The sequence below is a fragment of the Cololabis saira genome, chromosome 6 (genome assembly GCF_033807715.1).
Source record: "Cololabis saira isolate AMF1-May2022 chromosome 6, fColSai1.1, whole genome shotgun sequence".
Classification (NCBI taxonomy): domain Eukaryota; kingdom Metazoa; phylum Chordata; class Actinopteri; order Beloniformes; family Belonidae; genus Cololabis; species Cololabis saira.
Genome location: NC_084592.1, coordinates 32,940,689 through 32,964,454, shown reverse-complemented (window position 1 = coordinate 32,964,454; position 23,766 = coordinate 32,940,689). Strand labels below are relative to the sequence as shown.

The 23,766-nt window shown below is 38.1% G+C and overlaps 1 protein-coding gene across 5 annotated transcripts in view; it reads left to right on the top strand.

Annotated features, from left to right (window-relative positions):
- pard3bb (par-3 family cell polarity regulator beta b) overlaps positions 1–23,766 on the top strand; it is a 339,860-nt gene that overhangs the window by 253,676 nt on the left and 62,418 nt on the right. For 4 of the 5 annotated variants that reach the window (XM_061723990.1, XM_061723991.1, XM_061723988.1 and 1 more), the window contains one exon: positions 2,227–2,341. In XM_061723990.1, coding sequence (XP_061579974.1) covers positions 2,227–2,341 — 115 coding nt within the window. Of the gene's footprint in view, positions 1–2,226; positions 2,342–19,836; positions 20,009–23,766 lie in introns of those variants that run through there. The other variant, XM_061723993.1, reaches the window with a different exon arrangement.

Below are 23,766 nucleotides of genomic sequence, written 5' to 3'. Positions count from 1 at the left end.
CCCATTCTTACAGTCCGGTTAGCCGGCGTGGTGCGTGGTGGTGGGAGGAGAGTGGTGCCGTTTCAGGCAAGATAGTGACAATTAATGTAAGCAGGATGTCAGAAGGGTGGACATATTTCATAATAAGGGACAACGATGGAAGCAAGACAGACTGAGGGCTGTCAGCGCGGCTAACCGGCTAACGCGGATAACCGGCTAATTGTCTATGTAACAATGGGATTGTTTATGTTGTACTGTGAGTTAAGTGGAGTGTTTAATAAAGTTCCATGTGAATAAGGTTTGTCCAGTTTGTATAATTAAGGAAGATAGAATTTACTGAAACATCTGTGGCTGTTCAGCCAGTCTGCCAGGCCCGGGGAGCCGCGGGGCGGCTCAACATCTCCCCCTAGCGGCGCTAACCAATAACTACAAGTATCGGTTCGTGGTATCGGAGAATTTTTGCGAGTACGAGTATATGAGGGCAGTATCGGCCCCGATACCAGTATCGGTATCGGCCCCGATACCGATACCAGTATCGGTATCGGGGCATCCCTAGTTTGAATGTGTTTGAAGGTTTTAATAACATAAAGACCTGGATGACTTCTATTTTCCCGTTACTAAACTCAGCTAAAAAAAGCTGTTGTATTTGGACCTACTTAAAAATAGACTTTCTAATCATTTAATAAATAGCTGGATGTCACTACTTTAGTATCTAGTACTACCGTGAGGATGCCTGTAGTGATTTTTTTTTATTGGATTTTTTATTTATAACCAGGCTAAGTAATTGAAATCACACATAAAACATGTTCCTAAAACTGTCTTTTTTCACCCTCATAATATTGTAAAAACAAGGAAAATCCTTTCTAAAAATTATTCAAAAATAAAAAATACAACATGCATTTGTTATTAGATTGGACTGCTTCAATTCCCTGTTAGTATTATGTCCTAAACATCTTATTTCCTCCATCTTCCTTAATTTCCCTCCTCTTAAAAGCATTCAAGGTCCTAACATCCCAGCACTTTACTGTCCAACTGCAGGTTTACTTGTTGGCCCTAGAGTTTCCTAAAGCAGAACGAGGCAGAGCCTTCAGTTATCAGGCTCCTGTCTTGTGGAACCAGCTCCCAGCTAGTGTTAGGGGGGCAGAAACCATCTCTACCTACAAGAATAAGCTCAAAACGTTTGTTTTGAATAAAGCTTTATAATTAGGGATAAATCCAATGATATTGACCCCTCAATGGATCCTTGAGTCCGATTTATCCAGACGTTTTATAGCCCTGTTATAACCATGTTTTTTTTTCCTCTCAGTTGTTGCCTAATGCCTGCTCAGCCTGGAGGGGTTGCATCAACTAAAGATTCAGTGCAGTCTGTTGGGATCCTTAGTAGAAATTATTATTAGTAGGAAAAAATTGAATTCTTCATGAATTTCTGTCAGTTGGATTAACTTGGAATGTATATTGAATTTAATCACATCATATTTATTTTGTGAACTTTGAATGCTTTCTGTGTAAAGTGACTTTAAATGACTTTCAAGTGAGTTAACTGGGTAGTTGTATAGTTAAGATGAATAATTCTACTGTGATCAGTGATTTCAGAGTCCTTAGCAAATCTCAGCATCGCACAGTATGACATTATTTCAAGGTTTGGCATACTTCAAAAAAGAAAAAAAGAACCAACAGGGGTAATATCAGGGCTCTGGTCATGGTAGTCACTTCAGGTATCCACATTTTATTATGTTTTTTTTTTTTTTTTTACACATCATATTTCATCTTTAAAAGAAAAGATGTCATGTTTTTTTTAATATATAATATTCTGAGATCTGAATGGAAGGTTTTTCACATACAGTATTTTGATAAAAGTACCGCAGAGAGGCAGTTCAGCATCACCCTTTTCATACAAGTTCAGCTCTGATCATTTCAAACACTTTTAAATGGTGGAGCCAATCCACCCCACCTCCATCTTCTGTGGTTTGCTTCCCTTTTTAAATTGGTTATACAGGTGTGTGCTTTCCATTTCTGTGTACGCAAACCACGTGGTTCCTGGATAATTCTACTCTGTGAAGTCACAGTAACCCGCAAATATGAATGGCACACGGAATTTTCTTTCACTTCTGTTTTAAAAGTCAAATTTCAAGGTTCTGGTTGGTTTTTACATGAGTTTGTACATTTTGCACCTGTTTCCAAGAACTAAAAGCTGGTTTGCTTTTTGTTTCTCTCTGTTTTGCGTCTGTGAACACCTGTGGGCAACAGTATGGACAGGATCCAGCAGCTGAGAAGAGAATATCAGCAAGCTAGGCGAGAAGGAATGGTACCACCTTACGAGGAAATGGATCCAGTCAGAGGGCATGAAAATGACTCCCACAGGGTAAGGAGCGCTGCACCAAACACACATATTCAGACACACACACACACCCAGATGGTCATCTCTCTCCAGACTGTATAATGTGTCTATGCTGTGAGATTTCTCATCACACATTAGTCATCAGCATGATCACTGTCATTGCTGCGCCTGACAAGCAATCCAAACCCTTTAGTTGTCAGTCACAAGGGGGTGTCTTTGATGTGAAGGGCACCTGTGGGCCGGTCGTACTGATATGATCCACTTTTTACTCAGGAGGACTCAGAAGAGATAAATATGGGTTGGGTCATTTATCAGGAAATGTTTCGCAAATCGCTGACTTATATACCCGAATCTATCATGATCCATCCTGGGTTAGAAAACATGTCTCTGTTAATGTAATAATGTCATGTTTGTAACTAGGAATGGGCGATATTTTACCGTTCACGATATACCGTCAAAAGAATTCCTCACGATAAGAATTTGTCATCTCGCTGTAAAAACGATAAATTCCCATTGATGACGTTTTTGTTGATTTTTGTTGACAAAAAAAGCTGATTTTTGGAAGAAAGGAAGGAAGGAAGGGAGAAAAGAGGAAGGGAAGAAGGAAGGAGAGAGCAGGAGGAAAGAAGGAAGGAAGGGAAAAAAAGAAGGAAGGAAGGAAGGAAGGAAGGAAGGAAGGAAGGAAGGAAGGAAGGAAGGAAGGAAGGAAGGAAGGAAGGAAGGAAGGAAAGGGGAGAAGGAAGGGAGAAAACAAGGAAAGGAGGAAGGAAAGGAGAAAAGAGGGAAGGAAGGAAGGAAGGAAGGAAGGAAGGAAGGAAGGAAGGAAGGAAGGAAGGAAGGAAGGAAGGAAGGAAGGAAGGAAGGAAGGAAGGAAGGAAGGAAGGAAGGAAGGAAGGAAGGAAGGAAGGAAGGAAGGAAGGAAGGAAGGAAGGAAGGAAGGAAAGGGGAGAAGGAAGGGAGAAAACAAGGAAAGGAGGAAGGAAGGAAGGAAGGAAGGAAGGAAGGAAGGAAGGAAGGAAGGAAGGAAGGAAGGAAGGAAGGAAGGAAGGAAGGAAGGAAGGAAGGAAGGAAGGAAGGAAGGAAGGAAGGAAGGAAGGAAGGAAGGAAGGAAGGAAGGAAGGAAAGAAAGAAAGAAAGAAAGAAAGAAAGAAAGAAAGAAAGAAAGAAAGAAAGAAAGAAAGAAAGAAAGAAAGAAAGAAAGAAAGAAAGAAAGAAAGAAAGAAAGAAAGAAAGAAAGAAAGAAAGAAAGAAAGAAAGAAAGAAAGAAAGAAAGAAAGAAAGAAAGAAAGAAAGAAAGAAAAATTCCCGTTGATGACAAACATGGCGGATCTGAGAGCGAGATAGATTCATAGTTACAAAGGTGGAGTTGAATTGGTATTTTTTTTATCGTTATCGGGATAAATGCCAGAAATTATCGTGATACATTTTTTAGTCCATACCGCCCATCCCTAGTTGTAACATACTCAGAAGAAATCCCTTCCGATTGATTCAAGATGTCACGATGGAACTAATGCAGAACAAATGTCAAACAGTTTCCAAGGGTCCGATTTTATGTCGAAAAGTTAATGGATGAAATTGTTATTACAACTACTCAGCAGTACTGTCTGCTGGAGATGTGCGGTGCTGGATAGATAATTGAAGATTTAGGCTTCCAAAAGAAGAAAATAAGAGATTCCCCCTGAGCAAACAAATTTAGTTCCTCACCATGGAGCTACAATTAATCCTCTGCAACTAATTGACATGTTAACTGGAGTATATCACAGTTGAACCAGTGCACCATGAACTGTTCGAGTTTAATACATATCTTCCTTACTAAAGTACCGTTAAACATCATTATTGCTTGGTTAGAAGATAAAATGAAAACAAATTCATGCATTAGGATTCTGTGATGTCATTAGGAGGGCGTGTGCCAGCCGCATTAGTATGATGATGTATAAATAAAGACTTTGATTTTGAATTACAAGCAAGTTCAAGGAGTTCCAGGGCTTAAAGATGAGGCTGTATGCCCGAATGAAGAATTAATTCATTCAACGTGTCACATGAATAAAACTGGGCCCATTACAAAGTCATAATGTTGATTAATCTTTTCCTTTTTGATTGATTACCTGGCCTTGTCAGTAAGTGAGATCTGTTATTAATCAGCATTACACAATTGAAATGCAAAGTTTAGCATTATCAGTTTTAAATCTAAGCTGTAATTTGTGTAATGGGCAATAAAGATGCCTCGAGGGTTTACAGAGGTGAAGCGTCTAGAGAAGAACTCTGTGTTTCTGCATGCTTATGAGCCTTGGTGTGTCTTAACCCACGTTACGTAGATAACTTATGACTCCATTGTTGAATAATTTAAATGATGTGAGCTCGTAAATCAAGAGATGCTGTTTGCACAGAACTTGTTCGTACTAGATAGTAATCATTAATCATTGACATTGTTTGGTGGAAAACAAAACAACAACAAAAAACCTTTAAAAGTCAAGTCTGGATTTTATTGATTGTCTGATTGACAGTGTTCACTATTTAAACTATAACCATTATTGAGAAAATAGATAACAAGTTTAAAGCTGCAGCCTGTTGCAGTAGCACTGGTCATGTTGTGTCTTTATTTGCACGTTTTTGACATTTTCTGAGTATGTTTTTCTATTAAAGCACTTCATTCATTTTGGAACATTTTCTATTTGAAAGCTGTGCTGCGTGAATGATTTCTACTGGAACTTCAGGCACTTTTTGACATTTATCATGATGAGTAAATGTGCAACCGGGAAAGTTGTTTACATGCTGGAGCAGTTGATCATGCGTTCTAAAGTAATGGCCTTAAAAAAACCTCGTCCAGACAAGCTGAATAGACGATATTTCAGATATAAAGCAGGGGAAAAGGGGCAAGCAGGGAGGAAAAAGTCTTAACTGTTATCCCTTGATTTTCATGGGGAGTTTGAAATCACTGATGACACAGACACCAACAAGAGCACCAACAGTAAACAAAGAGGAACTACAGTTCTTGTTAGCAGCATTTGATGCAGTGTTTTTTGTCAGTTATCTTTCATTCACATCATCAACTGAGAGAATTCACCCGTATTAATGTGGTAGCTTTATAACATACATGTATATCATGAGCTCAGTTGTTGCTTGGTTACAAACATGCATACAGTATATGTAAACACACCTTTCCCTCTGCTTCACTTGAACATTTCCAATGGTATGGCAAAAAATAGTTGTGTTTTTTTGCCTTTTAATTTATTTAGCCTCTTACGACAAAGTAAACAAGCCACTTTGAAGAAAAAATAAAATAGCAAATTATGAAAATCAAGTGAAAATCTGCAAAAATAAATAAAGTAATGCGTTTAAAAGGATAAAATTACGTCTTATGAGAATACAGGTGGATATATAAGTATGTATATATATATATATATATATATATATATATATATATATATATATATATATATATATATATATATATATACTTACACTGTATATATATATATATATATATATATACAAATACAAAAATACAAATATATATACAAATATGTGTATTTATGAGACAAATATCGAAATTGACAAAAACAAAGTCAGAATATTAAACTAATAAAGATCAGCTCCGTCCTTTATGTGCATCCTTACTGAAGTATGTTTTAAGAATGTGATCCACGCCTGCAAGTTATGCCCGACACATTAACAATAATTACATTAACTAACTAAATGCTTTGTTTCAAGAAAATTAGATGACTATCTTAGACTGTTTTCCTAGTTTAAGAATTTTGATTAAAAAAATTGTGCTACCCTCATTCGCAAAGATATAATTGCTTAAAATAAGACAATTTTGGCTAGATTTATATAATTATTTATTTGTCTATAGAGGGGCTGTTTACAGTGTGCAATTTGAGTTTACAATGGAAGTGTCAACATTTCTCTCTTATGTGGTATAAATGCAACACACATTACAAGTCAGGGGATACATTTTTTTATTTTCTTGATTGCAATGCTGGTGAATAAAGTTATGACCATGATTGTTTTTTCTTCCATAATTGAGCACTCCTACTTACAATATTTTTCCCTCAAAAGATCTTAGTATCAATTTAAAATGGCACCTTCTGAAATGATACTGCAACAATATAATTTCCTTTGAAGGACTGATGAAATATCAGTCACGTCAACTGAATCAGCTCATTTTAAAGGATCCTAAAGATTTATTTGGACTTCACATATGTTATAAAAGGTTAGAAATCCCAACACCTCTTTGCTCATCTGATGTTACACCAGATCTTTTTTCTTTCAGGTCTAAAACTCATTTATTTGCGACCAGCTAGGAGCAATAGTCTCTCCCTGCAATCGATAAGCTTACTTTACACTGTTCACTACTTCAAATAAGAAAACTTTGTTGTTGTCGGTAGAGTGAGAGCAATTAGCCTACTGTGAGTCAGAAACAAGGATCGAAGTTTGTTAGTTGGGTGGATAAAAAAGAAAAGAAAAAGAAAATTAAAAGGAGATTACACCAGTAGCAGTTGCCACTGCCCATAACAGCCCTCTCTCATTAAAGATGATGCATTTAGTAATTAATGCAAAAGTGATTATTTTCCTGACTGCATTTCTGCTGGAAGGGCACTAGGAAAAGTAATGGTTATGATGGTGAGCCTTTGCCAGACTAATTCAGTTTTCCTTTTATTGGTTTGTTTGTTTCTCTGCAATACATTTTTCATCTTTGTAAGGAGATTTGCAGAATGTCTATGAAAAGTAAAATAGACAGGAACTTATTTGTAGGAAACGAGAATAAAAGAGATGAAGAGAGCCATGGAGGCAGAAAGAGGAAGCTCCTCCTGCAGTATTACTGCAGTATTCTCAATCTGTTTGCTTTCTTTTCCCCCTATGGCTCCATTACCATTTCATTGATTCATGGAAATGGGTTAGCTGTCTCCGCCAACAAAATTATGTTTGTCTAAAAACAATTATCAAGCAAATACGGTCACACCACAACTTTGTTTCAAAGTGAGTGCATTGTGTGCTGCTTGATCACTGTGCGTGTGAAGTAGATCAACAAGGTGTTGTGCTGTTGTCTTTCTGCCCATCGTTGTCTCTAACACGCGCACACACACACACACACACACACACACACACACACACAAACACAAACACACTCACACTCACACACAGTCGTTCACTGAGCATGCTTTATGAAAGCCAGTTGTTATGGTGGGCAGTCCAAAACTGCTTTACTATGGGCTTTAATTATCATGAATAGCTTTCATCCAGCTTTCCCTGTGGTTTATGCTTTAATAACTGCCTTCAATATAGTCATTTTACTGCTAATGCAATTTTTTAATATGATGTAAAATTAAAAACTTTGGAAATTTTAATTAAATGTATGAAATACTTAATCATAGTACCACGCTCCCAACGCCTCCAGTCTTTGTGTCTATTCTCTGTTAGTAGAAATGTCACATATGCTTTTTGATGCTCTCACAGTCTAAGTAAAACGTGCTTGAATCAAACATACCTGTGAGTGGCAAGTATTTAAACCTCTCAGGTTAGCTTTGGACAATTTTGCCCTAAAAAATTAGAGTAAGGTGTTTTATAATGATTAAGAGGACAGACATGGGTGAGTGGGCAGACTATTTTATTGAAAGGATATGAACCTGTCTCAGCTTCAAATCACATTTAATTTCCTTTCCTCAGTGTAAAGTCAGCCTGTTGATGCACTGCTCGGGTTCAAATTAACTGACAAGTCAGAGTAATGTTTGGAATATTTATAACTGACGAATGAGACCAAAGTACAAAAGAAAAGAATTGTATTCCAGCATGCTAGTTGATTTGTTACAGAGAGTTGTTGTGTCACAATTTGGGAAAATTTTGCTTCATCTGAGGTAGCTTTCCAGTTCTATTCTACTTCTTCCTCCCCTTGTTTCTGCTTTTTCTTTCACAGCATCACAGCAAATCACATGTTACCATTTTAACTCTGTCACACTAACCATGTCCTTTTTCATCACATCCAGAAATCTCCTTTTTAGTCTTTGCCTTTTTGTCCGGCCAAGCAGTTACATCTTCATCATCCTCTACCTGCGCATTCACTATTCCTCCTCTTTAGCTGTCCAAACCATCTCTATCTAGCCTCTCTTTTAGGCTAAACCAGTGTTTCTCAATCCTGGTCCTCGTGGGCCCCTGTCCTGCATGTTTTAGATGTTTCCCTGCTTCAGCACACCGTGATAAAGGTACCTGTGTCATCAACAGAGCTGTGCAGACCTTGGTGACAAGCTAATGAGGACCTTTAATTAGAATCAGGTGTGTTGGTGTAGGGCAGGGGTATTCAACTAGATTGGGCCGGGGGCCACATCTGCAAAAGGACTGTATGGAGAGGGCCGCACAATTTGAAAATGTGAGGGTTTTCAAAATGTATTTTGCACTCAAAGACGAAGACTTATGTAAATATAATACATTTGAATATATCTAGTTTACATATGTATTAATTGTCTCCAGATTTAGTAATTGTGAATGTTAAATATAATATTCAGATAAAGAAATATTATTTTAAATGCAAGTTCATTTTGAAACCATGCATTGTGCAAACTTAATGAAATTGATATTGACCTACTTTTAATAAAACACGCCATAATGACAAAGCACCACTTTCCACCAAGATTTCCTTATTTGAATATTATATTAAGCATTGAGCACAACCATTTTAGTCCATAGTAGCCAGTTATAAAAATATTATAAAAAAAAAAAAAAAAAAAAAAATTCAACAAACACCTCCTTTTTTTAAATATGACCAGGGGCCACATAAAAGCTCCTGGCGGGCCGCATGTGGCCCACGGGCCGCCAATTGAATATCCCTGGTGTAGGGAAACATCTAAAACATGCAGGACAGGGGCCCACGAGGACCAGGATTGAGAAGCACTGGGCTAAACAGTCAAAAAATGGTTAAAGAGGAATAAAGTGAATGTTCGAAGCCATGTCGTAAATGAATAGAAATGAATAGAATATGTAGTAGTCCCTTTTTTCATCATAAATGAGCCCTCACATACTCTCTTTTTGTCTACTGAGCTTTTCTCAGCGTCGAATTGAAGGTCTCTGTTAAAGGAGAGGCATGCATTTACTCTTGCTCTGTAGGTTTCCCTTACTTATTATCAGGGTACAAACCTGAGCTTCTGCTGCTCTGATGTTTACAACTCTTTTTCAGTGTGGGCGTAATAAACAGACATGGCTTTCCAGCACAAACCAGGCGTAAAAAGCTCTGCCGTAGTGTGATGTCATATGATATCATCCAGGTCTTCCAAAGTTTTAGACCGAGTAGCAATGTTCTAAAGCTGAGGAATGAAGATACTCTCTGATCTTAATGTACTACAATGTTGTGTTAAAGACAGGCTGCATTCATTTTAGGTAATGGTCTGAAACACAGACATTTCTCTTACCTTGTATCTGTTTCCCCTTTGTCATTCTTACTTTAATAATTACTTGTGAAATGCTTACAATCATTTTATTTATTATCTCTGTAAATATCTCGTAAAATGTATTATAATTTAATTTTGGAACCCCTCCCTTCATAACATGTTAGTTTGTTCACAACTGCTACATTATTTTTGAAGCATGAAGGACTTACTGAATTTCATTAACTGGTGAGACAAACTTAAGTTTGCTTTAACTAGACTAAAGCTAGTAGTTTGGCACTTATAGTCCAGACCAAGTTGAAAATGATAAACAGTCGCTTTTGTACCTGAATCTAGCATGTTGAGCTGGGCCCGCCAATGACTCGCCTCTGAGGGAACACTTAAGCGTGGGTGAGGCCTAAAGGAAACAACATTTACATGGGATAGCGGGTCGTGGGTGGGATTTGATGATGACCAGGACGTCCGCTAGCCCCTCATCCTCAGAGCTGTGGGTGTCATAAATCGGCGTACCGTATTTGCCCGAATATAAGACGATGTTTTTTGCATTGAAATAAGACTGAAAAAGTGGGCATCGTCTTACATTCGGGGTCTAGACGTTATACCCATTCACAACGCTAGATGGCGCCAGATATCTTTAAACCGAATGCTGAACTTAACTCCCCAGGCCGAACCCCTGTCACAAAGAAGAAAAATAAAATATAGTATAAGAAAGAAAAGAGAAGAAAATAAGAGAAGAGATAACAGAAAGTCTGGAAATCTGGAGAAAAGAGGGTGGAAGTTCGGCAGGTAAACAGGCAGCTGAGGATAAGTTATGATGCAAACTTCAAGATAATGATTTCAAATAATAATAATAATAAAATAATAATAATGACTTGGATTTATATAGCGCCCTTCAAGGCACCCAGAGCGCTTTACAGAGATCATTATTCATTCATACACATTCTCTCCGGTGGTGGTAAGCTACATTTGTAGCCACAGCTGCCCTGGGGCAGACTGACAGAAGCGTGGCTGCCATATCGCGCCAAACGGCCCCTCCGACCACCACCAACATTCATACACATTCAAACACATTCACACGGGGCAAGGTGGGTAAGGTGCCTTGCCCAAGGACACTACGACAGCAAACTGGGACAGAGCGGGATTCGAACCGCCGACCTTCCGATCATTGGACGACCCGCTCTGCCACCTGAGCTACTGCCGCCCCAAATAGTCAAAATAACATGCTTTTTCTCTCGAATATATTGTTATAATCATTTGTTTCAGATGTACTGTAATTATTTTCTGTATAAAAATTTAATTTGGTGTTCAAAAAGTCTTTTTTCAAACTTGAGTCTTGAAAAAGAGGGGGTCGTCTTATAATCGGGGTCGTCTTGTATTCGGGACAATACGGTATTACAGAACCGTAATCTGCAACTGGCTGCTAAAATGACAGGTATTGCAAGACACAAAACTAAAGTCATTGACAAACTGAAGAGCCTCAGAAAAAAGTTATTTGCGATCAACAAACACAACAGCAAGAATGGCAGAGGGAGACCGATGGTCATATTTGTGTAACACGATTTTGGGGAAGGTCGCTATACAGATCCCATATCTGTGCAGTGTGGATCCTCCACCTGCTCCATCTCCTGCATCAGCCAGCTCTTCTGATGTTTGTGAAGCCAGCCAGGCTGACCAGACAGCAGGCAGCCATGTTGCGTAGTTCCACTCAATACCTCCTCCGTAGTCGTCTTCCCACCCTTCAACTTGGCTTCAGGCACCGGGGAAAACACGCTTTGCTTTTAAACTGCCCAGCATCCATTAAACACACGTTCTTCATCCGGCGATAATCTAAAGATGCCTTACCTTTGAAGTGGATAAAAACTTTCATCAAAGTTGTCCTAAGACAAGAATGGATATTGTCCAACATTGTGGTATAATACGTAAGTGTGTTTGTGATCCACTTCAAATGTTGACTGGTGTATTTAGTTCAGTTCACTATATAGGGCTGGGCGATATGGACCAAAAGTCATATCTCGATATTTTCTAGCTAAATGGCGATACTCGATATACATCTCGATATTTTTTCTGTGCCTTAATTGGGGTTTCCCCCAAAGCATTATAGCATAGCATCTCTGTTAGCTTAATTTTTTTCTGAGGCAAACCCTTAAAAGAACAGTCAGTTTTAATACAAAGCCTCGTGCCAAATGTCACACAGGTTCCTTTTATTAACAGAGGTCTGCACAATATCAAAATGTATAAAACAAATGAAATAAAAATAAACTGCCTGCATATATAGAATAAAAATGCTTCTTGAATAAAATAAAACAAATATCCCTTTCCTGCATAACAATTACATTAAAATACACTGTGCAATTAATACAATGTAGACAGTAACAGGCAGACTTTTCCACTGAGGTTGACAGTTGTGCAAATAACAAAACATTTGTGCAAATCTCAAATAAAACATTCAAGTCAATTTGTCACAAAATAAGCTATATCAAAATCATTAAAAAAAAAATGTAAAAAAATATATATATTTTTTTTTTTAAATCGATATAAACGATATTGTCTCGTACCATATCGTGTTTGAAAATATATCGATATATATTAAAATCTTGATATATCGCCCAGCCCTAGTTCACCAGTATAAACTCCAGTCATTAGCGTTCTCACTGGTTCTTCATCACTGAACAAGAACAAAAGACACAACAGAAGAAATGGACAAAAAGTCAGCTCTTGATTGTACAGATGTTCAATTGTGTGAAAAAGCTCATAGAATTGACTTGTATGCATATTAAATATTTTATTTGTTGATTGAATTTGTTTTAAGCAGGCTAAAGCGTGTTGGTGTGAAAGCACCTGTAGTGTCACTATTTAATTACTTCTCAGCCTGTGCCTGAAAAAAACAACATATTTGATCTATAAAGAGAAACAGTTTGTCCCTTTTATTTCCCCTCCGCTGACTGAAGATGCGTGCTGAATTCTGCAGCAGCTGAACTCATTCAGCGCTCTTCTGATGACTCGATCCTCTTCCTCACAGTTGCTGGGCCAGGCTCTTGACTTGAATTTGTCTTTTTAATGCCATGTTTATTGTTGACAAGCTCTCCAGTGGCAAATACCTAACAGTGAAGCAGTCTTCCGTTGTAGCCCTGAGTAAGTTTAGTAAAACATCACTGTTAAAACTTCCTCTCACAAGCCTTTAAGGAGTTGAAGTCTGCTTTGAATTTGTGTGGGTTGTTGCTATAATGCCCTTCTAGTTCGTGACAAACACACCACATCTGTCCATCTTTGGTTAGGGTGAACAGACGGTTTTGCTATTCAGTGGATTTATCTTTTTGTTATGATCTCTCCTGTTTTTTTGGTTTGTTTATTTATTCAGTAATTGTGGCTGTGCCATACTACGGCAACGCAAAGCTATCCAGAGATCATCTTACTTTGCTATTTCCACAGTTACTTCACATTTTATGTCTTTTAGAATGCAAAACATGTAAAACTGTGAATAAAGACCACACTTTGTCCATAAAAGTGAATGCATTTGATCCAAATACTGAGTCAGTGCATTACTAGTGTCATTATGCCTCATTGCAGAATTCACATACTGCAAAGCTGAATTGATTTACGGGAAAGTTCTCTGTTGAAATATGTTCTTTCTGAATGGTGAGGTGTTGTTTAATGTATTGGTTCTATGCATATGGCTCTAGCTTAAACATGGCTGTTTGTTTTCTGTAAAAGGGCCTCCTGTGTTTTCTTTATCCACTCATCTTGTTCAGCACCAGGTTTCCTTGAGACAGTGATGACATGTTGTGTAAAATGTGTGCCGTTGCCTGGTCTTAGTTACCAGTCAGTCACATGGTCAAACAGACAAGTTGAGGTTCATTCTCATATTTTTATTGCCGAGGACTTTCCACCTAATCGGTTCTTAACTGTTTGTAGAAAGGTCTCAGAGGGGAAGGAAGCAGTAAAGAGAAATGGGATCTTGAGGAAAAAAAACTCCCAGTGGAAGAGTTTCCCCATCATTTGCTGAGGCTTTATGGATGTGTTTGTGTGTGTAAGCCAAAGATTTGATCAAAAAACTCACATAATGCTCTGTGGATTAGAGCCTCAAGTTCGTCATTCTGCCGTCTCTGACGCAACAGTGAAAACAGCAGTGGTGTTCAGCAGTTGTCCTTCCCCAGAAACAGACATACCACTAATAATGATCAAATTTAAGCTTTAAAGTTGTATCTAAGTAGGGCTGGGCGATATATCGAGATTTTAATATATATCGATATATTTTCAAACGCGATATGGTACGAGACAATATCGTTTATATCGATTATAATTTTTTTTTTTTTTTTTTTTTCTTTTTTTTTTTACGATTTTGATATAGCTTATTTTGTGACAAATTGACTTGAATGTTTTATTTGAGATTTGCACAAATGTTTTGTTATTTGCACAACTGTCAACCTCAGTGGAAAAGTCTGCCTGCTACTGTCTACATTGTATTAATTGCACAGTGTATTTTAATTTAATTGTTATGCAGGAAAGGGATATTTGTTTTATTTTATTCAAGAAGCATTTTTATTCTATATATGCAGGCAGTTTATTTTTATTTCATTTGTTTTATACATTTTGATATTGTGCAGACCTCTGTTAATAAAGGTACCTGTGTGACATTTGGCACGAGGCTTTGTATTAAAACTGACTGTTTTTTTAAGGGTTTGCCTCAGAAAAAATGAAGCTAACAGAGATGCTATGCTATAATGCTTTGGGGGAAACCCCAATTATGGCACAGAAAAAATATCGAGATATATATCGAGTATCGCCATTCAGCTAGAAAATATATCGAGATATGACTTTTGGTCCATATCGCCCAGCCCTATATCTAAGTCATGATTAATGAGTGGCTATTTTAGTTTTGTTTTCCTTTTTGACCTTGTACATCACTGGCAGGTTTTTTGCTGTAAATATGCTCAACTGTTCAACTGGAATATTTTACTCATGAAAGGGTCTTTATCTTTGGGATTATAAAACAAGATAAGGGGCTAAAGGGACAGACGTAAAGAAGGTGAAGTGTTTTAAGAACTTAGGATCAGTGGTGCTGAGTAACAGAAAAATGTAGAAAAGAGATGAAGAAGAGAGTGCAAGCAAGGTGGAGAAAAGTGTCAGGGGCGGTGTGTAATAAAAGAGTATCAGCAAGAATGAAAGGAAGGTGCACAAGATGGTGTTGAGACCAGCACTGTTGCATGGTTTTGGGACTGTGGCACAAAGCGGAGGTTAAAATCTTACGGTTCTCTCAGAGTGGCGGGGATGGATAGGATCAGGAATTGAGTACATCAGAGGGACAGTGCATGTTAGATGTATTGGAGAGAAAATCAAAGGACTGAGATGGTTTGGACATGAACAGAGGAGGGATAGTGAATATACAGGATTGGTATAAGGAAGATGACGTTCAAAGACCAAAGAGAGGATAATTGGATGAAGTGAAAGAGGACATGAAGTTAGTTTGTGTGACAGAAGAGGATGCCAGGGATGAGGTTAGATGGAGGTGGATGATTCGCTATGGCAACCCCTGAAGAAAACAGCTGAGAGGAAGAAAAAAAAGAAGATGATTACCTCCAGGAACCATAATCAGATAAACCATTTATTGTCATTTCTTGAATATTTCAAACAGCCGAACCAAAGCACAGATTGCTTAAAATTTAATTATCCTTTAAAAAATGTCACATTTCTTTTTTAATTTAAAAAGGAAGCTGAAAACAACGTGGCAACTACACTGAATAGTGCACTACACAGTGAGTGGAGAGTGATTTCAGATACTCTCACTGAGGCATACAGTAAGAGTATGCCTCAGTGTTCATTGGTTTCCAATCGAAATACACTTTTTTTGGTAGCTGTTAGGGTTGTTTAGTTACTCAATTGTCTTTAATTTACCACAATATTGTTCTGTGACAAGTAGCCACGGGTTTTGGGTTTGCATCCCTAGCAGCAGCATATTTTTCTTATTTTTCTGTGAGGATATACAGGTGTGGGCAACACTTAAAAGATCGAATCACTATGACCTTGAACAAGTTTAGGGAAACACATATGGGATAGATTTAGTTCTGTTGGGATTGGCAGTGAAGATAAAAACTGGCAAAATGCTCCAGGAATTACAGTAACTGTGGCAGACTTGCTCATCTGTGCCGACTCCAAATCCGGCACCCATAAAGGATCTTGTGTCATATCCTGTTGATAAAGACTGAGTTCCCTGCACTGTCAGAGTTATGTCCGGTCCCTCCCTGCATATAGATAATCTTATGTTGATCCACTTCTGTGTCGGCCTCGTTTTTTTAAGTTTTTCTGCGTGTTTCTGGCATTGTTTCCCTTTGTCTTTTAGTTCAAGGCTGTATCCCTCTGAAGTGGGTCCAATATTCCTTCCAACAATTTTGTACCTTTCAAAGAAAGGCACACAATTGTGTGGTTTGCAATAGAATTTGGGAAAATCCCAGCTCTCTATTCCCGTAACCTTTCCTTTTTTTTAATCTGTCTTTTCTTTTTTTTGGATCATTTTCAAATTTATCATTGTGAGAAATCGCCTTGGAATGGTGTTCCTTTTCTGATACTTTCAGCATGAGTTCAGTATTGTAAAGTAATATCATCATTTTAATGATAATTATCGGGTATTTAACCCAATTTGCTTTTCAAAGATCTCACAAATGTTTCAGAAGCGTAAATGTAACTTACCCAGCTTCTGAGAAATTCCCACACTTCTTTAAAAACACCAAGAGAGAAGGATTAAATTGGTCAGCAGTGTTATTGCATTGACACAGAGTTTTGGCTGTTGACCTGCGTAAGCAAAGAGAGCTGTCTTAACATTATAACACAATTTAGTGCTATTATACATGTGTGCATATGGGCACATTAGTCACGAGTATCAACTAAATGAAACCCATGACTCACAATGAACACAATTTTTCCATTCTGCAGAAGCACAGTGATTCAGTTGCAGAGTGCAGAGTAGTTGTCCTTATTTTGGAGTGCAGGGTTAATTCAGCAAAGGTGTCTGATAACACGAGGACAACATTTCTCTCATTTTGTTTTCAAATGAGAAGCTTGTCAAATAGTTTTGCTTTGTTGGTACCTGCTTAGATGAATTATTTTTTGTGATATTTAGTGTCTCAAAGGAAGCAAATCACTTTAGTCCTCTTTTAATTCACAATTAATGACCAATTTGAGGGGTTGATTTAAGGACATCTTCAATTGTGTCCATAAATATTGATAATCTATTCCATATCTTTAACTGAAATATTGTGACAATATTTGTTACAGATTTTAACTTGGACAAAAGCTTATTAGATTGTATGGGATTAGTTATATTTGTGTGATTATTTTTCAAATTGTACTTCTTGAAAAGGAAACTCAAATCTCTTTAGCTTCATGACACCAATCACAACAAAAATCATCACAACACACAGTTTAAACTGTTATTTGCAGTCCAATCAAATCAATATCATTTTTAACATTATTTACATTGTAATACATTTATAATCCAGCTCATTCCAATTCCTTCTATTTCAAACATTTTGAATCTTTGTTTCAGAGCTTTTATCCTGAGCAACAGTTCAAAGGAGAGACACCTTTTTAACAGGAACAAACCTCCAGCAGGATCAGGTCCTCTGACTTGATCAATGAGCTACATCCACCTTGCTAGTCTGAACCTAACCAGGAAGTGAATGAAAATTGCAGTTCCAGTTCCTGACCAATAAAACCTTGCAAAAGTGAGTCAGTCTCCACTGACCCCAGATGTAAATGTCAATTTTTGCAGGAAAGTTCCCAAGACCACAATCTCACAGTCAATTAGCCACGTGTCCCATCATCAAGGGTCTCACTAATGCTCGAGGAGAGCTCCCCCTGTCCTCGTTTTAGCTCCCGCAGTACTTGTTTCAAATGTTGTTTTGTTAGCAACAGAAATGGTGATGTATGGACAAATGAATGCTTATAAGCATACCATGGCAAAGACAGAGCCCCATGGACCCAAAGGCTGCGACAGTTAGCCATGGGTTGGTTGTGGAGGCAGGCAAGGCAAGTTTATTGGCATAGCACATTTCAGCAGGAAGGCAATTCGAGGTGCCTTACATAATAAATATATGAGGAAAAGAAAAAAGGAAGAGTCTCACTGGTGCTTATTATTAGTTGGTCAGCATGAGCGAGCCAGCAAAGCTAAAGTAACTAGCCTGTGGTACATTAGTTGAGATTTTCATGGTCCAGGCTTCCACCTACTTGTCCTTTTTTAGAACAACCAAGGCAGGGCAACATGAGTCCCAGCCAATATGGGACTGTGCAGACCAAAAAGATGGCTCCACAAAACCTGGGTGACGTCTTTGAACATCAAGGACTTTGTCCAGTACTTTTTAGCATGTCAAGTCCAAGAGGGACAAATAGAAATCAGTTTTCACAATTCAAAATGCAGTTAAAACAGAATGTATTTTAAAGTCCAGTCACTAATTATCAGATTAAGCTGATGCTTCATTTGTTTAGTTACTCTTATTTGTTCAGAAAACTAAAAGCTATTCCCTTTTAAAAGCCTGGCCATTGGGTTATTGTATATTTCTTTCATACTGGCTTGCATTTATATTCTGCAAATGATCTACAATATTTGCAGAAAACAAATATTAGCAAAGACAAGTTTTCCCTCAACTACAGTGCATTTTAAAGTAAACAGTGCCTCCTCTCTTTAAGGGAATGGAGCAGATAACAGACACTTAATTGTAATTTTTTTATACCTGCCCTATTTTTCGTAGGCTATTTCTCATCAATAAACCTCAGCAATCAAATAATAAGAGGTCCAATGAAACTGAGGATGTGTGTGTCAACGGATATATTTTGTAGTACCGTAATTTGTAATTACAAGCTATAAGTACGCGGCTCTGGTGTGGCTCTGAGTATTAAAAGCTACAAAATCACTCCAGATGAACAGCTTAAGCTATTAACACATATCTTATTATACAAATCACCAGCTTTGCTGTCTACAGCACCAGTAACCAGTGTGTCACGTGTGTTCCACGTGAGCAACACAACCTGTGTTTATGTTGTAGGGCTGGCAGGTCACTGTGTCATGACAGACTCAGATCACAGTAGGATTACACATCTTTCTGACCTATCTTATTTATCTCCATCCAATTTCACCTTTTTACAAATTTGTTCTACCCCTGAGGTTGGCAGCCCACAGAAGAGGAGGGTGGAGTGGAGATGAGACTCTACCCCTTAAACCATAGAACTTATGTTAGAAAATAACCTAAAGAAATGTTGTCCAGCTTCAAGAGAAAAAAAGGACAACATCCTCCTTTCTTGTCCACCATAATTTACATATATTCTTTCAGTTGGTTAACTTGGGTCATTTAGCAAGAGGCACAGTGTAGATCTATACAGGGACTTTAATATTTGTCAATTTCAAATTTGTATTCATTGCATCGTTCCTCAAAGTAAATACTTTTAGTCTTTTCCAGAGAGAGTGCATAAAAGTTACTCCTGTACCAACCTAGCAGAATGTACAATATAAAAGATACGCTGATAACATCAAATGTCTTTTCTGTGAGCTTAGACAACTGCTGGTATATATTTATGTCTCTAAAAGTTATTTCTTGTTATAGATATACAAAGAAAACATGTTATCTGTAATTTAGTACCGTGATTCCCAACCCCCGGTCCCCGGACCGGTACCGGGCCGCAGAGCTGTTACTACTGGGCCGTGAAATGGCTTGTGTTCCGATCATAATTAGGGCTGCAACGATTCGTCGACGTTGTCGACAAAAATTGATAATCAAAATTGTCGGCATTTGTCACCAGACGTGTTTTTCCAATGGAGTGAGGCATCTTACTTCAATACAATCTCTGCCGAGAGCCGCGCAGCACGACAGCGTCTCAGCGCAGCTGCGGGTAACAAAACTTCAAAAGTTCGGGAGCGTTTTAGCCTGGATACGTCGAATAAAAAGAAGACTTGCAAGGTTTGCAAAGCAGACCTTGCCTATCACGGGAGCACGTTGGTAATGCACAAGCATTTGAAGAGAAAGCACCTCGGACAGTTGAACGAAACGGACTCGCCTTGGTAAGATATTAAGCGTATTTTGGCTTTAAAAGAGAGCTTTAACGTTATGCCTGAGTGTGCCTGACAAAAGTATTTTAAATTAAATGCATGCAGTCCAGAGAAGAGCCACCATGGACCCCTTTCTGCAAAAGAAGCAGACGTGATGCTGATGGGTTTCAACAAATGATACACCAGTTCAACCCAGAGAACGTCCTGCCATCCAGAACCCATTTCATCATCTTGATGGAGAAAAAATATGAGATGTTTTATTTTATCATTTATTTTTTATATAACACAATTGCCTGTCCTTAAAACATGAAAAATAACAGACAGAGGTTTATTTATTTAAGGATTTATGTCTATACTGACTCATCACTGTGCCTGTCCTTGTTTTTTTTATTTACTTTTTGTATGAACAGCAGCAAAATTGAATAAAATATCTATTTTTCAAGTACCCATCTTTCTCGTGTTTATTATCATTTGACACATAATTAAAGCAACCTCATACTAAATTTAAGAAAAAATTACTAATTATCCGATTAGTTGACTAATCGTTTCAATAATCGGTGACTAGTTGACTATTAAAATAGTCGTTAGTTGCCGCCCTATTTAAAATGCATTGTTTTTCTAAAATGTTTATTAAAATTGACATAAATTGTCAACCGGTCCATGAGCTTTTTGTTTATACTTGGTCCTTGGCACAAAAAAGGTTGGGAACCCCTGATTTAGTTGACCCGATCTTCATCTAAGTCACAAAATTAGACAAACACAATGTGCTTAAGCTGATAACGTAGAAACGATCATATTTTCATGTCTATATTAAACACTCCTATTGGATACAGCTTTCTTAAGGCCATTCAGCTTCTCCACAGCGTTAAAGGTATTGGGTCTCACTGGGCCACTGGGGATTTTTCTTTTTCTGAACCATTCAGTGGTGGTTTGTGTTTAGGGTCATTGTCTTGCTGTGAACCTGGGAATTAATTTTTCCGGTACGACGTTGTACGAAGACTTCAACTATGTTGGGTGGACCCCTTTTTTTAATTGCTGGTCCTGTTATGTTCCTAACATGTCAAGGCTACGCTCAACAGTTGAAGCAGACATTCATGGAAAAAGCCATACGCTACATCATGTGTCATTAACTGTTTAGAGAGTAAAAATCTAAATCAAATGGAGCAGATTTCTGGGGTTAGGATAATTTGCAAACACTGTTAGCCTGTTATGGCTAAACTAAACGGAGCAGTCTTACATGTCACTGTTAATAGAAATTTATCCTTTAAAAAACTAATGAATCGAGAGTAAACCCATGTCTCCATGGACCACTACACCTCTGGTAATGTCTGCCCCTTTTGGCCAACACATAGTGCTGGCTTAAGCAGGGGGAACGTCTGGCACTGCAGGATGTGAGTCCCTGGCAGCGTGGTGTGTTACTGATGGAACCTTTGTTACTTTGGTCCCAGCTCTCTGCAGGTCATTCACTAGGTCCCTGTGTGGTTCTGGGACTTTTACTCACCGTTCTTGTGATCACTTTTACCCCACGGGGTGAGATCTTGTGAGGAGCCCCAGATGGAGGGAGATTATCAGTGGTCTTGTATGTGTTCCATTTTTTAATAATTGCTCCCACAGTTGATTTCTTCACACCAAGCTGCTTACCTATTGCAGATTCAGTCTTCCCAAACTGGTGCAGATCTACAAGTTTGTTTCTCATGTCCTTTGACAGCTCTTTGGTCTTGGCCAGAGTGGAGTTTGGAGTGTGACTGTTTGAGGTTGTGGACAAGTGTCTTTTATACTGATAACCAGTTAAAACAGGTACCATTAATACAGGTAACGAGCGGAGGAGAGAGAAGCCTCTTTAAAAAGAAGTTACAGGTCTGTGAAAGCCAGAAATCTAGCTTGTTTGTAGGTGACCAAGTACTTATTTGAGTACTTATTTTATCAAGGAATTTACCAATTAATTCAGTAAAAATCCTACAATGTGATTTCCTGGATTCTTTCCCCCCATTCTGTCTCTCATAGTTGAAGTGGACCTATGAGGAAAATTACAGGCCTCTCTCATCTTTTTAAGTGGGACAACTTGCACAATTGGTGGCTGGTTAAATACTTTTTTGCCCCACTGTATTTCCCTGTAGAGCTGGGGATTGTAAAGCTGGTCTTTGACAAACTTCAGGAATGTAGCAATGTTTTGTTTTTACTTCATGTTTTGAGTGGAGTGACTTCCTCTGGTGTGTTGTGCCACGGTCACCTCGCCTGTTCAGCGACTTAATATGTAGCAGACTCATGAATGGAGATCGTAGCCAGTTCCAGTGATGTTACTTGGAGGATCTTCACATGTCACTCACTTCAGGGAAAACTAGCAACAGTACTTAACTGTTTCCCTGTATAAACAGTTTATCTTTATAAACAGTGTATCTATCTGTTGACTAATAAATGCCTCAACGCTTTGGAATCATGTTCATTCCTTTTCCAGTCTTGCACTCATCAACTTCAGATATCTCTTTTTTTTAGACGCATTGTTTGCATCAGTATTTACTTCATATGAACAGCAAACTTAAATGTTTGAGGCTATTTTATCAAAGTAGGTGCAATTCATACATCCAGATATGACAACTACAGACGAGCTCTTGTTGAAATAATCTAGCGTGTTACTGTTTATAAAACAGTCTCAATTACGTTTTCCCACCAGTGCCGTCAGTGTTATTTCGTGCTCAGTAAAGGCATGAATAAGTATAAGTTATGAGCTAAAGCACACTGTGTTTGACTCTTTATTATTATGATTTAGATGAGGATCAGATTAGGATTTATGGTAAATGAATGCAGGAAACCAGCTAATTCTAAAGGGTTCAGACACTATAAAAATGACATCTTGACCCATAATAGTCTGTGTTTAGTTTCTGCTGCAGCACACGGTCAAAAAAAGGAAAGGGAAAAGAAAATACACTTCTATTAGCATAATACTATAATTTTAAGTCATAAATATGCCACATACCTCAAAAATCATATATGCCGTCCATGCTGTGGAGCTGTGCTTACTGACAGATATATTTGTCATTGTACAGTCATGCAGGGCAGACTTGGGTCCCTTTGCCTCCTACATTTCCTCATGTACACACTAACTGACACAAACAGTTCTTTCATGACCTCAAAACAACCATAATACAATCGAAACAGCCATACATGGTGTTTTACATGGTCATGGGATTAAACCCAAACTCTTAATTAGCAGAAAGAGACTGAAATAAACCTTGTGCTGTAGTGTGGCTTTATATCATAAGAGGCCATGCAAACTTGTACTCTTATATTTTTAAAAGACATTGTTTTTTGTTTTTCTCAGTTCCCTCTTGACCCACTGTTTCTTTTTGTTCAATATCCCATCATATACATGGTTCATGGTTATTCAGCATTATTCCATCCTTGGAGCCTTTTTGTTTCCCTTTTTCTCCCATTTGAGTTAGAGGTCCATCCCTTTTGTTCGGCGTATTTTCCTATTAAATATGACATTGGTCATAAAAAGGTTGTATTGGTTGGTTGAGATCATAGATACAATTTGTTCTTCTGTTTATGCATACTCAGAACTCCAACTCCAGAAAAAGTGCAATAAAAAAAACAGAAAAAGAGAGAAAAAAAGAATGATGTCCTTCCACATTTCCACTGTACCAAGTAAGGGCATATTTCTCCAGTCTCTGTTGTTAATGCCGACTTTGTGTGGCCGTAAATCTACTGGAATATACTGTACCGTTGTGCAGACTGCATTGCTGGCAGTGAGTACACATACACTTAACACCCAGAGAAGCTTTTTGAAACTGATGATTTTCAGAGAAGGCATTTCAAAGTGCTCTAATAGGTGTTTTCTTTTGTACCCTGCACGAATAAATCCACACTCACTGACTTCCACATCTAATATTGTGCATGCAGCCATTTAACAAAGCACATACTCCAACACATGCAAACGCTCTCTTGCAGCCACCATGCGATCATCTGCACTGCATGAACACACACACTAAACCACAGATGGAAAAATGTTAAAGACCCATTCCTATGGTCATATTCTCTCA